Source organism: Pholcus phalangioides, unplaced genomic scaffold, assembly GCF_987345545.1.
Source record: "Pholcus phalangioides strain wild (caught in Gottingen) unplaced genomic scaffold, Ppha-v1.0 ptg000013l_1, whole genome shotgun sequence".
Classification (NCBI taxonomy): Eukaryota; Metazoa; Arthropoda; class Arachnida; order Araneae; family Pholcidae; genus Pholcus; species Pholcus phalangioides.
Window position 1 is genome coordinate 281,956 of NW_028301606.1, and position 16,568 is coordinate 298,523.

Genomic DNA, 16,568 nt, shown 5'->3' on the forward strand with positions numbered 1-16,568 from the left:
TTGAAGATTCTAAATGTCTTCTCCCTTGTGAACTGCAATGACTTCAGCATTTTGATTCACTAGTAAAAACGTGCACTCTGCTTCATTTCGCTCTAAAAACACACATCAATTCAGCTGACACAACATATCTTCTTATAAAGTGATTTCCCACCAAAGTGATTTTTGATTGAGACAGTGATTTCCCACCAAAAATATAAATATATATTATTCTAACTGATCAGTGTTATATTCAATAAAATATTTATTTTAATAGATTTGGGGATCACGCACTTCAATTATATACTTAATAGTATTATTTTGGCTTTGTGTTTGTGATTTTATTGGTATTTTCAACTTGTGCTTGGACTTTTGCGATGGACTATACATACATCATACATAGTCAGTTTCTCTCTTCTGATTCGAAAGATAAATTGCAGCACTTGAACATAAAATTCAGTCATTTGTAGAAAAATAGTTGATAGTCAATACGTTAAGACGGCACTGATATCCATTTCTCATCGCAATGCAGACATAACATCCTAATGCATTCTCCTTCTGATATTTTCGACTCATAAAAATGCCCAGTTGTCACCATTACTTCATGTTTCACATGCCAAAAGAAGAGAAAATGAATTAAAAATGGTGTTATTTCATCATTTATTTTCAGAAAACTCTCAATGCCATATGATTAAAAGAATTTTTGCAATCGTTAACTAATTCTTCTTTCTGATTCCAACCAAACTTATCAAATTATGGGACACAAATTTTAGATTTTTCAACTCGCTCTTGATTTCTGAAAATAAATTCATATAAAATGATGACCCATAACAATGAATTTTCCAATGTATGTGCTTCACACACTTACAAATAAACTTTAGTACATTTATTTCGGAACTAGTTTACATAAAAAATGCATTAAAAAAATTACCATGTCACAAATGTTATAAAACTTTTACAACTCTGTAGATTCAGTATGACATACTCATCGGATACATTAAAATAAGTGCAACAACATTCCAAAAGCTGTCACTTATCAAAATCTATCACTTACCTCAACAATGCTGTGCATAATCATTACCAGAATATCTGTACAGATAAATAGTGCAGAGCCCTCAAAACAGCCAGGGCTGTCTTAAAAGGCATCATGCCCCCCCCCCCCCCACCAGCAAAGTGATTTTTCTAAGAACCCTATCTGGCTAGAAATGCTTGTCCACCAATTTACAAGCTCATGCATGAAAATTTAAACCAGATCTCAATTTTAGGAGGCCCCTGGGCTACAACCGGAGGCTAGTGGTGATAAAAGTTCAAGCAAATGCATTAAGATGGCACTGTTAACAGCATCCATGGGCAAAGTGATATTCTTTAAACACCAACTTGGCTGGAATTACTAGCCTACCAATTAACTTACTGAAATTTTATAGTAAAGGATCACATTGTTATAGAGGGACCTGGGTAGGCCCCATATGTTATACAGCCCTGAATCATTGAGTCTAACAAGTAAATATTATTTATAATCGATTCTTGAAGCAGATCAAATTCTGTACCATATACACAGAGGTGCATTTATAGTTTTTTGCCACCCTTCTCCCATTCTAATCTAATTTTCCTGACTACTCTGTCTTTGAATTCCCTACCCTGTGCTATAGCCTACTTGCCCCCCCCCCCACTCCTGCAAGTACAGCTGCGTCTCTAAAGTCAATATTCATTGCCATGCTTGCACACTGTTTTAGTCACTCACATACCTGCACATGCTGTAGGTCACACAATTACCTGGTCCTTTGCTCTGTAGGTCACTCCTTTGGTCATCCACATGCTTGCTCAAGATCTAAGTCACTGTTTTGCTCACTCATGTGCTTGCAAATCCTCTAGGTCACTCTTTTCATCACACGCTGACCTTTTTGCATTGTTTTTTTTAATCATCTCTCCTCTTCCCCTATTTCAGCTTACCCCAAACAAGTTAAATTTTTTTCCTCATAACTTTTTTTAACTTTCTTGACATGCTGTATTCACCCAACCAGGGTTTAAGCTACGGTCGCATTTTTCACAAAATGTGAAAGAAATTCATAGAATGCGAAATTAGTAGTAGTCACTTTCTCAAAAATGTGTACAGGAGGTACGAAACGAGTAGACATCCATCTATCAATCATTATACTAGCATTGTAGCATTTTGCTAAAGCTTCCCCCCCCCCATTTTCGCTTTTTTGCGAAAAGAATGTTTTATCCAGCTTAAAACCCTGCACCCAACATGTGAGAAATTTGCTTGTAGAATGGAAACAATAGCCAGCCAGGGCAGAATGATAATTTGCATTGCACGATTTCATAATTCATGGACCCCTCACAAAAATGAAGTCATTAAACAAGCAACTACCACTTACACAACAAATGTTAAATATGCTGTCCCCTGTGTTCTGGCTTGAAGCAAGGTTAAGGTCAGATATCATGGCATCCTGTTATTGTCAAAATGGTTCTTCAGCAGCTACTTTGATGGTGTTGCAATGCACATCTTGATAAAAGTTGTGCTATCCAGACACTGATGCTGTTGAACTGTTGAAATGATGTGGTTGCACAAAATAGATTATACCACTGGCCAAGTACAGCATCATCTACTTGTACACTTTTAAGTATTCTTTCCTTTTGTCAAAGAAAATTATATCTCGTCAGAAGTATCCACGTAAATTTTCAAGTCATTCTGACCAGTGGTTCCTATTGTATTGTGTTTAGAATCAGACCTTTAATTATAACCACCCTGTACATAGCTGATTATTTTTTTCATAAATTCCTTACTACTTAGCTTACAGTAGAAGAAATAGGGGCAATGGTGAAAGTGTAAAAAACTATTGAATATTAAGCCTGATGATGATATACATTATACAGTATGAGGTGTGCTGCTTCTTATGGGAAAAAATTGAAATGTCTGTGAGGTCAGACATCACTACTTATACATTGGTCTTTGTTCTTTAAGAGCAGTTGGTGTCTTTATTGGATTAAGAACACCTGCCCTAGCATGATGATAAAATCACAACTACTGTTGCTTCCTTTGAAGGGAGAAAAAAAACCTGTGAGATAACACCACTACATTTAGATGTGTGATGCAATCCTCATTCATGAATTTGCTAAAGATAGAGAATTAGAAAGGAGTTAAAGTTTAGAAAATGAGGTAAGAATGAGAAACTTTGGTACTGTAAATATAACTAAGTACCGTACCTTATATGAAAAAATATACATATTGGGGCCACTTTTATGAGATTTTTTGAAGAAAAAAACCACTCATACCATTTAAAGATATACTCCAAGATTAGAGAATGAGGTAGGCCTAAGAATGAAAAATTTTGGCCAATAATAAACCATTATGAAATTTTTCAAGGGAAAAAAATTATATTTAGACCACTTCTAAGTGATTTTTTGAATAAAAATTCCCACTTGGTTAAAAACCAAGATTTAAACCAAACAGCCCTGTTGTGACAGTTGATCAGGGTTTTAAAATGTGTATCTTTAATCTGGTTTTTCTTCTGGAAGTTATTTTCTGGCCTAGAAGCAGGGATCCAAGATTCAAACCATACAGCCCTGTTGTAACCGTTGATCAGGGTTTCAAAATGTGCACCCTTTAGTACGGTTTTTCCTCCGGAAGTTATTTTCTGGCCTAAAAACAGGGGCGACTGTATCTGCAGGACAACGCTGTTTGAGGTGTTTCATGATATTTTTAACATTTTGTTTGATGGAACAAAAGATGAAATATTTTAGACACAAAAATTAAAAATCGAAAATATATTTTTTGACTTCTCCCTCCTCATACACAGCATTTTAAAATTTATAATACAATTCAGCCACTTACTCTGATACGTTATATAATTGGCACTAAAAAATAACCTAGGTTATTTGGAATGTATTCCCAAAACACGTGGGAGCTGACATATCAAATAGCTGGTTCACAGTTACCATTAAAAAGTATGTACAAACTGCACATTTGAATTACTGTACAAGATTTTTGGTTCCACTTTTTTTCTGCTTTTTCAGGAGGATATAAGGTAAGGACATGATCAGCATTAAGCCTTTCCTAATATGTATATTAAAATACATAAAAAATATCACACATACAAATAATACCCATATCCAGTGTGAAGTTGCTCTAAGTAAAATATAGTTTCACACAAAAAAATTCTATACTTGTACTTGATCTATCATAAGTTTGTCCAATCACATCACAAATAAGAGTATGACTAATCTGGGTGAGTTATTTCACAGAGACTGATTCATAGTGTGGCTTTTTTTCTGATGGGTATATCACAAACAAACAAAGCTGGCAACCAGAAGCAACAGCCCCAAGGAAATTTGGCACCTGGAAATTGTAAAAAACAGAAATACATTTTTCAATCAATTTATCAACTTTCCCTTACTGCATCAAGATATATCAAACGTGCATCGGAAATTGTTTTATCTGTATTCAAGTTCCACTTTTTAATATAATTTAGCTAATTTAGTCTGGTTGGGCTACTAACAATAAAGCTGTGGATTTGCACAACATGGTGGCATCTGCTATTTTAAGCATAATTATAAATGTTAATAATTATTGAAGAATGATTGGAAAATGGAATTAATATGCTTGTCATAATAACAACACATAATTGTGATCATTTTCTTATTATGATTGGTATGAAAAATCCCAAATTTTTTTGTGATTCATTCCATGTTATTTTTCGTTCAATACAGAAACCCACAAAGAACATTCAATCTAATACAACATTCATACTCAGCTCTATCCCCCCCCCCCTCTTTTGCAAAGAAATGAACGATATCGGCATTTTTAATTTCAAATGAAATTGTGTTTGAACTTAACTCTCGATTTTGGAGAATTCGGTACGTAAGTGAGATGAATGTAATTACTTATCATTGATAATTTTCATCACACCACGGTAATTAGACCAGGACCAACAATTTATCGCTGATTCCATGCTCGAATGGCAGCCTTTTTTATACTCACAGAGTGGTTGGTGCGCTAACCCCTTGATGTGGGACTTCCTCCAGTAGCAATCTTTTTCTGTGAACATGTCACCGTTTCTATTGTAATCGTATCAGGAAGATTTCTGACAAGGACGAACCAGGTATCGAACTCGTGACACCTCTACACATCCTTTGGTATTTTAGGCTAGTATCTTATCGATCTGGGCTACAGAGCCCATATAATTAATTATAATTTTATCATTTGTTTTTACCCAGATGCATTTTCACCGCAACTGCTTACACATTATAACAAAATTAGTAATGCATATAGAAACGTCCTCTCCACTTGTCAATACAAGATTCATCGAAAGACTGGTTATTTGTGGAGATGAAGATTACAAGGAAGAAAGTTCATCACTGCCCCCACGGGGACTCGAACCCCGGTCTCTCGCTTGCCGGACGAGTGCTCTACCATCTAAGCTATGTTCTATCTGCTTCCATAGCTTAGATGGTAGAGCACTCGTCCGGCAAGCGAGAGACCGGGGTTCGAGTCCCCATGGTGGCAGTGATGAATTTTCTTCCTTGTAATCTTCATCTCCACAAATAACCAGTCTTTCGATGAATCTTGTATTAAAATTAGTAATATATTATTTTTTTATTTTTTCAAATATGAATTCTCTTAGGAAGCTTTATTTTTCAAGTATTTAATATAACAACCTCCCAATGTAACATCTGTTTTCAGTGGAACGAGGGGATGAAGAGGGGGGTAAGGTCATTATAACAACTGTTGACTGTAATTACAATAGTTTCCTAAATAGTGATAAAGTTTATCCCATTTTTCAAAATGTTGCTAAACTATAAAGATGCAATATGATGGTGCATGATTAGAATTAATATTTATCATTTACTTGATTAGCTGATGGTTCCCACACGAATTATTTTTTATATGAAAATGCTGAAGCACCAAAGGATGATGCCGTGTACATACATTAAAGGCAAAACAAAATTAGTTAATAATACAGAATAATTAGCAAAGTATTTGGCTAAAAAAATATTTGTTTCGCAAAAAAATAAAAAAGAATAAAGCCACAATTGAAATGGGAAAATCAGCACCAGATATTAAATACTAATAGCTCTTTATTTGCATATGGGGACAGACCCAATTTGCAAGGATAGGATACACCAGAAACTAAATGGAATGTATCATTTTCATATATGAAATTAAAATTCTTTGAAACTAGCATAATGAAATTTCTACACAATTACAACAGAACTCTTGAAAAAGACATTAAAAATACAGATTCATTTTCAATGCTAACTTGATTACCTGGATGTATATGTCATCCACCAATGCACCATACCAAACCCATAACGATGCCATAATGAAAGAAAAGAAAATCATATAAAAAGGAAGACACTCTACACTTTTTGTCCTGAGAACTCGTGCCTGTGAAAAAAATAATAATCTGGAATAAATTAAATCAATGTCATGAATGTTAAATGTACATAATTTTTGTTTTTCTAATAAATATGAAATACTCTATCAAAAAAGCATTTCATGATTATATACTGGAAGAATAAAACCATACCACAGATGCCAGAGGAGATGCAATATATATAACACTAGCTGTACATGCAGCCATTCCAGCTATTTGCATAGCAGTTTGCTCATCAGACAACCAGACTGATGTGTAAAAGAATAGTGTGGCCAGCACAGAAATAGTACCCAGTAATTGCTTGGCATAGAGCTCCTGCATATGTGGGAGAAAAATGTATCACATTTATCAAAGAAGAAATAACATCTTGCAAGTGAAATACCTTTTTTATGCATTTTTACCTCTTTTATTTCAGGATGTATGCAAGAAAATGATGGAAGTGTTTCAATATCTGATGGGTATGAATAGGGCGGCCAGATCAAACGACTGAGAAATGGACAAATCTCAATAAAAAAACTGGGACATAATGTAAATTCCTTGATAAAAACTGAGACATCTTCAAATACAAATACAATGCCACAACAGGCAAAATGGCAAACGAGGTGGCTGAGAAAAAGATGCCCATAAAAGTATGGATGTCATATATTTCAAAAATACAGCAAACCAATTAAAAATACAATTAACAAAAATTATAAACAATATATACACATGATAAAATATTATACAATGCCCACAAAGAATACTTATGGTTGTCTTATTCTAAGAATGGATAGCTTCTCGATTTACCCCAACATGTTTATCGTATTTCTCTTTGAACGTGTCAATTGTGTTACACTTTACTACCTCCGGGGGTAAGCTATTCCATTTGTTAACAACCCTATTAGAGAAAAATTCCCTGCGACACCATAACCTTGCATTGTCCCTCATCAATCGATACTGGTGTCCCCTTGTAAAAGCAGTCGATTGGCGGTGTACTAAAAGTTCATGGTCCATCCTATCCATCCCACTGAAAATTTTGAACACTTCGATATCTCCTCGACACCTGCGTTCATCCAATGTGAACATATTCAAAAAATGAAGTCTCTCTTCATAACTCAATCCCCATGTGCCAATAAGGACACGCATAGCTCTTCTCTGCACCCCTTCAACCAAGTCTATGTCCCTCTGTAGGTATGGTCTCCAAAACCTTACAGCATGCTCCAGTCCAGGACGAACTAAGTCTCAAAAAAGTCGAAGAATGACTTTAGGAGAACGTGAAGAGACTTTTTTGAAAATGAGACTAAGCATTCTATTCGATTTTTTGACCACCGCCGAACAATGTTCAGAAAACCTAAGCCGCTCGTCAATGAGAATTCCCAAATTGGTGACCCTAGTTGCATCTGGGATAGTGACACCATTCAACTCGTAAGAGACCGTGGGTTGTTCGAACCAAAATGAGCAACCATGCACTTATCAACGTTAAAAGTCATGCTCCATTCATTTGCCCATGCTGCAATCCTGTTTAGAAAATCTGCAATCCTGTTATCTTCAAAAATATTTCCGAGAGCATTACAGTAAATTACACAGCAATGGCTAAAATTACCAGTTGGTAACAAAGTCTGGGCCTTGTCAACACCTACCATAAATAATACCTAACCCTTATTAGAGGTCTTATGTCTTGTTTAGTTGAGTGTGGGATAGCTAACTTATAATCCAATAGAAATATTATGCAATTACTTTACATAATGTTGTTGGAATATGGGCTATACTGTATATTATTGAGTTAAATCCAAAGACAGACTATTGTTAATATGTGGCAGAATTCAGGCAGATCAAATTGTAGAAATGTGCGACAGGTGCAGCTGCACTAACTACAATAGTAATTGAAAAATAACACTGTACAGCAAAATAAGATGGGCTGCTCTGAAACCATGAAAACTTTCAAGACTATTCTGAAGAATATAAATTATCAAAAATAATTTGTTCCACAAAAGAATCAGAGATAATTTTCATACTGGGCACTGCATCCAGCAAGGGCAGCCCTGAGTTTTAGTACTTAGTTGTCTATTCTGTACCTTTACATATGCATTCTGGTCGAACTTATGGGTGTGTTGATGGCATTCCACTGGATTCAAAGCTGAAAACCATCTGGGTAGTTTGAAGTTTTATAATAAAAGTTTCTACCTACTAAATATTAGAAAACAATTTTATTTCATTAATCTTTGATGACACAAATTTAAAATTGGGACAAACAAGGGTGACCCTCATTAGTGCATTTATTAGACGAAAAACTGGGACACCTGGCCAACCTTTGAAACTGTTTACTGGCTTTTACTGGCATGAACAACAAAACTGAGGTTAAAAGCAAATTAATGCTAATTCAATTCGGAGAGATACAGAATTTTAATACGACCACAAAAGACAGATGGTCATGTCTATGTATTTTCTTGGGTATTGTTGTGCTAATCATAACATTAACTCCAAAACAATTAAAGGTAAAGACTTTTTGCATTTTCACCTTGTTAGAAAGGAATGCTCCATAACACATCAGGTACAGAAGCTGAAGAATGAGTCCTACACCATTCACAGATATTAGCACAGAATCTTTTGTGAAGAGACCATATCTCAACCACAGGGAACAACTACATAAAAAAAGTTTGATAATGGTATTTGTTTTAAATAAAGCTATATAATAAAGTTTTCAGACTTTTTACAAAACTTTCATTAAAGAAATGCCGTAATCAACAAATTTTTTTTTTGATAATCAGATCTTTTTTAGTTTATTTTTTTTTACGAAACACTGTAAAAAGTCACAATAGCAGTTTCACAGCCTATCAAATTATTATGGAAGCAGTGTTAGCAAAAAAAAGAAGAAGGCATTAAATTATTTTTCGAGTGTGCTGTGTATGAGAAAAGTGTGATATGTGGGAAAGAACCTACACATATGTTGCGATGACTTCATTAGCAGAACTATCTCTAGAACTTGGAATTCAATTTTTTGGGTTTTTTGGCCGTGATGTATAGTTTTTGTCTTTCGATTTTTTGTTTGCATGGGTGGGGAACATTTTTAAGAATTATGCAACAGCGGGCAAACTACTACTACTTACGCCTCCTCCCTGTTTGAGTCGAACTGCTTCATTGGGATTGGTCCGTTGAGCCAGATTTTCCCCATTCGCTGAAGTTGTTCCAAAGGGCTCTGAATAAAGCTTGGGTTCCAATCTCAATCATTTTTAAGATGGGAAACCAAGCACTGTTGTGATTTTCACCCTATCTTCTTTTCTGTTGAAGCAGTTCTTGTGCTTTTGAATCTCGATTACATCTCTAAAAATGCGTGGAAAATATCTTGTGTCATTGGATAGCACCTGGGTATTCATAAAGAGAATTTTGTAATCCTTGGTCAGGGCATGCTTCACTACAGCTGACTTGCCAACTGTCGAAAGACAAAACTATACATCACGTCGGCCAAAAAACCAGAAAACTTTAAAATTGAATTCTAATTTACATGGTAACCATGAAAGTCTTTTTTTGTTTCATTATCTCAACATTTTTTATCTAAAGTTCATTTAACTTTCACCTTAAATAATATGATGTGATTGTTGAGATATTTGAATGTTATGAATATGTGTAATTTCTGTAAATTTAAAAATAGAAGAATATGATAATCAACGACCATTAATTTTCTTCAGCGGTAAAAAAAATGTCATTACAACAGAACTCTTGTTATAGGTAATAGAGGTAATAGGTTGTTATAGGTAATATATCTACTATCTTGTTATAGGTAATAGGTAATTTCAGCTTCTAGAGTTTTCTATCAGTAGTATTATTAGTAGTATTCTCTCCACAAACGAGGTGCTACATACAGTGATTTTAATTTTGACTTTATATTTGAGCACATTATCAACTTTTTTGATTGATTCAGGGGATGGCAGTATAGGGTGCCAAATTCAGAGTAACGGAAAAAGTATCGACAGAAAAATTTGTTTTGCCTGTAAAACTCAACTTAGAAATTTATTGGATATACAGTAAAACCTTGTTAAGTCGCACTTACGTTATTGTGACTATTTATGACTGCTTAAACAGAGTGACGACTTAAGTGAAGTGCCATCAGTTTCAATGTGCAATATTGTGAAAATTGTATAATTTTAAAGTAACATAAAATTTATTAAAATAGGAATTGAAATTATATTCACAAAACTTATAGATTACAAAAGAAAAAAACAAAATTTTTACTTTTTTTAGCTTTTGGTTAATTATTAATTATGGTAAAATATACTGGTACACTTATCAGTAATCAATGATATAAATACAAATTAAACTTGAACATGGGCCCAATTTTCACTTGGGGGTTTCTAAGTAGGGCAAAGCCGACACTAGAGGGTCTGAACAGGAAAAAAATGCCTGGTTTTTCAACAAAGATATTTTTGCTTAAATTTGAAGTCCTAAATTATTGGGGGCCCATGCAGAAATCAGGTGCAGCTTGAACAGTTTCCAAAGTTCATAGAACTTTTGTTTTTTAATCTGCATATGGAATTTTACTAGAGCTGTGCCGTTTTGGTACATAAAGCTTCTATGGTCACTTTTGAACATATGGCAATGCTGTTATCAAACTGTTTCTTAAAAGAGAGCCATAGAAATTCTCTATTTCCTCTCTCAAAATTTTCCATAGCAACAAGTCAACCGAAATCAGCGATGAGTAAAAGAGGGTTTAATAAAATTGTTATCTATGAAAGTTAGACAGTACTGAAGAAAATCAATGACTTAACCAGAGTGATGACTCATTAAAGTCATGACTTAACCAGAGTGACGACTAATTAAAGTCATGACTTAACAAGGTTTTATTGTAGATCCAAAAAAAAAAATTTTTCCCTGCATATTAATAAATTATAATGCTCAGAGAAACTAATTTTGATGCATTACATATTACTATGAATGTGTACAAGACAGAAAAACAGATATAAATACAGTAAAAGTATGTTATAACAACAGTTCACAATAAGAGGGAAAAATCTTGTTATGACAGACTTCGCGTTATAAACAAATTTTAGTTTTTTGCCTTGCGCTGTAGAAACATATGAATGAGGGAAAAACAAATTACAGTGGATCAAACAGCAAACAGAAAACAAACTACAAACAACACATATAACGTTTCACTTAGAAACTTTTCCAGTTTAGTATGTAATTATTATTTCCGTAGTCTTGCTAATATTCATCAAGATTTCCCGTTTAAAGAGTTCACCAGCTTACAGCATTTTTCATAATTGTTTTTTGAAAAATGTTATGGGATCAACTGTAAATAAATTTACTTTTCTTTTTCATTTTATTTTGAACAACTTTCTATGAAATATGCATTTTGAATCGGCTTCTTGGGTTGATTGTATAACAAAATTTTGAATTTTGTGGAATGAAGCAGTTTCTGCAATTGGACTATTCATTGAACATTGAAGGGCCGAACACAGCGTACTTCCAATCTCAAGGAGGTATCGAAGCGTTCCTGAAAGATGGGTGCATCTGGAATTTTATTGAATGAGTATATGTATATATATCTATATAAATTTGTATAACAGAATAACAAGTCCAATTACAGGAGTATAAATCAAAGAAATAATTATGAGGAATCGTGGTCTAAGAATCGAAATCTAAATTGATATTTAGCGTTCTTGGCACATCTGGACTCAATAACAGACCCGTCATTTAAGGGGGGCAATGCCCCCCCCCCCCCAGCTTTTGAAAATACACTAAAAATGGTATATATATATATATATATATTACAAATACAGGGTGATTATAAAAAAACTATCTCGACATATGGGCCCCTAACTATCATACCATTCACAGAAACTGAATGAAATTTTGGCGTAAGGTATTTTGATGTATGCGCTCAAGAATGATATGGAAAACAACAGTGTCACTCTAACAGTTACGGTTACAGTGAGAAAATTTTGAAAATATCAAATGGCAACACCAAGTTTTTTTGTATTGGAATGTGATCTCCATTGTGAAAAACCCTAAATAGCGTTCGAATGGCAAATGTAGCATGAAAATCACCGGCGGTAGATAGGCTAAAAGTGAGGACAACCAATAAGGACAGAGAAGCAGCATAAAATAAAGCATTTTATTGTGTTTCACAAATTTTCCACATGACCTTGTGGAGGACTAATCAGGCTGGGATCTCAGCCGAAGAAACGGTGTGACCAATGAAATGAACATTAATGCTCTGGTGCACGGCAAAGTCCTTTTTACTTTTTCCTTGCCTAGCTCTGGGGATTTTCGTGCTACAGGTGCCATTCCAACGCTATTTAGTGTTTTTCAGTATGGAGATCACATTCCAATACAAAAACTTGGTGTTGCCATTTGATTTTTTCGAAATTTTCTCACTGTAACCGTAACTGTTAGAGTGACACTGTTGTTTTCCATATCATTCTTGAGCGCATACCTCAAAATACCTTATGCCAAAATTTCATTCATTTTCTGTGAATGGTATGATAGTTAGGGGCCCATATGTCGGGATAGTTCTTTTTATAATCACCCCGTATATATACATACATTGAGTACATGTGCTTTGCTTCCCCCCCCCCCCCGAAAAAGTTGAAACGACGGCCCTGCTCAATAATCAAAGTTCTGTTGTTGGTGGCGGTCCGTCCGCGTTCGTTGGATGTCACAAGTTGTAGTCGTGTAAACCGTACAACGACAAATCGATGTCATGTTTGTGTCACATGGAGTCATGATCCAAGTCAGCCAGTGTTCGGTCACCCAGGTGTTTTAGCTCATTATGCACTGCACTGTGTCCAATAACATTTAAGTACAGAAAATGATTAAGACCTGTTTACCCTGTGTTGAGTTTTGGAACATTCCAAGAAAGGACAAAGAGGATTTTTCTTGAGCAATAACAACAATGTCAAAATCAAAGGTGATGCCCCAACCAACATACATACAGATATAATGTACTTTTTCACATCCTATTTCAATAAAAAAATAAGATACAGCAGGTGGCCTTCTTATCTATGAGATAGTTACTGACATGCCTCATTTATAAATACCTATGAATAGGGTGAAGATATTTTAAAAAATGCCACTCTTTCTGGTCCCTCTCTTTATGTATTACTCTTAAAGAAAGGGAAAGAAAAACATTCTTTTTGAAAATTTCCAATTGCTGTTATAATGAACGTGTTCTGATTTTCATTCATAAATAATGCTATAAGAGAATATTTTTTTGTAACTTTAACATTAGCTCTTTGATGATCACTTTTAAATTACTTGTAATAGTGAGATGCTCTTTATATAACAGTATACTTTTAGTTTACATGTCAGTATAGTATATAAAGTGGTGGGGAATATAAGGCCAGGTTAAGAGCGTCAATGATCAGAATTGTTTGTTATCCATCACAATGTTACACAGAGCATGATTTCAAATCTGTAGGTCTTCATCGGGTATTTTTAAAATTTTATTTGTGGTTTATATGCTAGAGGGTCACCAAAACGATGTCTCACACGGTCAAGAATTTTGTTTCGAGCTGTCTATGAACTGATTCCTTTCATCAAACTGATTGTTCATTGCACTTGATGAATAGACTGTCAAAGACTCGATGACTTGACTTTGATGATAAAACTAACCATGTTATTCATTAAATTTAGGAACATACGATTAATAAACATACATGTTTATTATTTCAAAACCGTGTTGTTCATATTAAGACATAAAAGTAAAATGATAAAGAGGAAAAGTAAACATTGTTTTTTTCATAATAATTACTTCAGAAATCCAAACATGAATGGTAGGGCAGATATTTCCGCAGTAGATTTCTTCATGAATATCTTACGGCATATTTGTCTACAAAACAAAACAATTTATATATTTCGAAATTATGGGCTACATTCACATAAAATACAGTGAAACCTGTACGAAACGGAACATCAATAATAATATTCTGCTGTATAAAAGTGCAAATAAAAGTACTAATCATTGAACAGTGTTTTTTTTTTCTAATTCTTTCTCATACAGTGCCACCTTAGTCAGGTTTTACTGTGTTATTAAATATTAATTTTTTGAATATCTGCTCGATCCATTTTTCAAACGTTTTTCTGAACAAAGAAAAACATTGCCAAAAGGTATAATAGCAGTCGCTGTTCGTTTTATGTGAAACGAAGAGGGTTGTTATAACGAACGTGAACTGTGGTTTCTAAGTAGGCATCAAAGATGCCACAACATAATAGAACATAATTAAAAGAATTTAAAAAAATAGGTGAAATTAAAAAAACATTCACTCCATTATCAATGGACTGGAATTTGTAATACATGGTTTAAATTACCTTTAGGTAGGATTTAGTTTGATCGAATCAATGCCAAGATCAAAAGAGCCATCATAATAGCATCATGAGGCTCCCTAGGCGGAGCAATGCACAGGGTTGAATTTACATATGACACAACAGATGTCAGTTGCTATGTGATGTCATCCAACATGGATCAGCTCATGGGTTAACACCAGGGTGTGACAAATAAACAACATATTTAGACGCCAACCCGGTTTCTTAGGAGCCATACTGGTATTTTGCTCAAGAAAAATTGTACTGTTTTCTTTTGCTTTTCCCATGTTACAGGGCATAGCGTAATGAAATCAGAAAATTCTGCCACCTTTAGACTCCAATTTAGCAGCCATATTTAAAAAACTTTTAGGCGCCAATACCAATTTTCTAGTCGTTAGAGCACCTGGGATTTGTCCAGCCCTGATTAAGACTGCCTGACTGTATAAACTCAGTTAGCGAGTTTTTCCTCCATGAAACACAGTGTAAGTATATAAGTAGAATCAACTCACATTCCCGATAGAAATACACCCACGGTGAATATCGTCGCCAAGTGTCCAACCATATCTTTCAAATCCATTGCGGCAAATGTCATTCGAAATAAAACGGATTCTGCCCCACTGATACAAGGTAACAAGCTGAAACAAAATAAAATTTTTAATTAATATATTTACAAATTATTAATAAATTCATTTATGAAAAATTGGAAAAACGAAATTACATTTCAACAAGAGCAGTACACCACGTTCAAACATTAAAATGTAAACAAATCCTGAATGACAGAGCTGGACGGCCCGAACTGTAATTTTGATCTATGAGTAGCGTTGTCATCTGGGTTGCTTTTGAAGAGAAAAAAACTTATGCTCAATAAATTGTGACTATATTTTGTCCAATCAAATATCGGAATCGTGAGGAGATAACTGTGCTGACCATATTTGCCCGAGAGAAATCACTATAGCTCAGTGAGAGAAATACAGGAAATCTGTATTCCCAATCATTTCCTCTATGATTCCAAATACGGAAAAATACGGGTGATTGCCAATTATCGCTAAAAATGATGTCAAAACCGAACATAGTTGTCAAATATTGCTGATATTACGGAAAAATCACAATGGCGGGAAATGAAGTATTACTTCAAATTGCAGTGGATTAAAATGCAATTACGAAAATGCAATTTAAAATGCTTCTACGAAAAAAAAACGTTCACCAAGACAATTGTGGGAGATTAACATTATTATTTATAGTTGTAATTATCATAATATAATTTATGAGTGTGAGTTGAAAAATAATTTCGATTTTTGACTTCAATAAAGAATAAAAATTCAAGTAGGCTTCATATAAAAAACGGGAAAAATCGGGACACATTTGCAAAAAAAGTCGGGAAGGCCAGAAAAACAAATTTACCGAGACTGTCCCGGGTAATGTAGGACGTATGGTCACCTTAAAGATACCGGAACAGTCTACCCTTCGTTTACGAACAAAGCTGCATTAAGAGTAAACTTACAAGCGGCTTTGTTTACGAACAAGAAAAAATGATTCGGTTCACGAACAAGAAAAAATTATTCTGTTCACGAACACGCAAAATGGTCTAAATCGCGGAGGAATCATATTTTATGTCTGAGATTTGAGAATTTTTTTCGACAGAATTTAGTTATTGGTCGATATAACATGAGCTCCTCCAGTGCTCTATTTGCTCCTACCCAGCCTTGTGTGAACCATGACGTTAATCGATGGCCTCATAGGTCATCGGTCAGCTATACACATATACAATGTAGTCGAAAAAAGTATACAATGCAATGAAGCATGTGGAGAAACAAATTTCCAGACGTGCCAACTTTTGAAATCCAGGCATCCCCCCCACCCCGTCACTCATAGACTCGATTAAAAAAAAGTTCATAAAAAAAAATTCGGAATTTTTTTTTTTTTTTTAATAAATTA

The 16,568-nt window shown here is 34.5% G+C and overlaps 1 protein-coding gene across 3 annotated transcripts; it reads right to left on the reverse strand.

Moving 5' to 3' along the window:
* Positions 1-494: 494 nt before the first annotated feature.
* On the reverse strand, positions 495-15,446 carry LOC149078445 (sugar transporter SWEET1-like). 3 transcript variants are annotated; one of them, XR_016193837.1, is made up of 8 exons: positions 15,352-15,440; positions 15,143-15,268; positions 14,083-14,160; positions 8,851-8,974; positions 6,507-6,668; positions 6,245-6,364; positions 4,150-4,315; positions 495-576 (listed from the first exon to the last, which is right to left on the reverse strand). XR_016193837.1 is itself a non-coding variant. In XM_089240546.1 (7 exons), the coding sequence occupies exons 2-7, from the start codon at positions 15,223-15,225 to the stop codon at positions 4,211-4,213; spliced, it is 672 nt and encodes a 223-aa protein (XP_089096672.1). In that variant the 5' UTR covers positions 15,226-15,268; positions 15,352-15,446; the 3' UTR covers positions 2,145-4,210. The 3 variants fall into 3 exon arrangements, 2 of the variants coding, with proteins under 2 accessions (XP_089096672.1, XP_089096673.1); XM_089240546.1 differs by lacking the exon at positions 495-576 and having other exon boundaries at positions 2,145-4,315; positions 15,352-15,446; XM_089240547.1 differs by lacking the exons at positions 495-576; positions 14,083-14,160 and having other exon boundaries at positions 2,145-4,315.
* Positions 15,447-16,568: the final 1,122 nt, after the last annotated feature.

Coding starts and splice junctions, on each gene's coding strand:
- LOC149078445 (XM_089240546.1), bottom strand. CDS start 15,225: ATGACATTTGCCGCAATGGATTTGAAAGATATGGTTGGACACTTGGCG. Junction 14,161..15,142: donor GGTGTATTTCTATCGGGAAT/GTGAGTTGATTC, acceptor TTTGTTTTGTAG/ACAAATATGCCGTAAGATAT. Junction 8,975..14,082: donor TTCATGTTTGGATTTCTGAA/GTAATTATTATG, acceptor TTTTTTATGTAG/TTGTTCCCTGTGGTTGAGAT.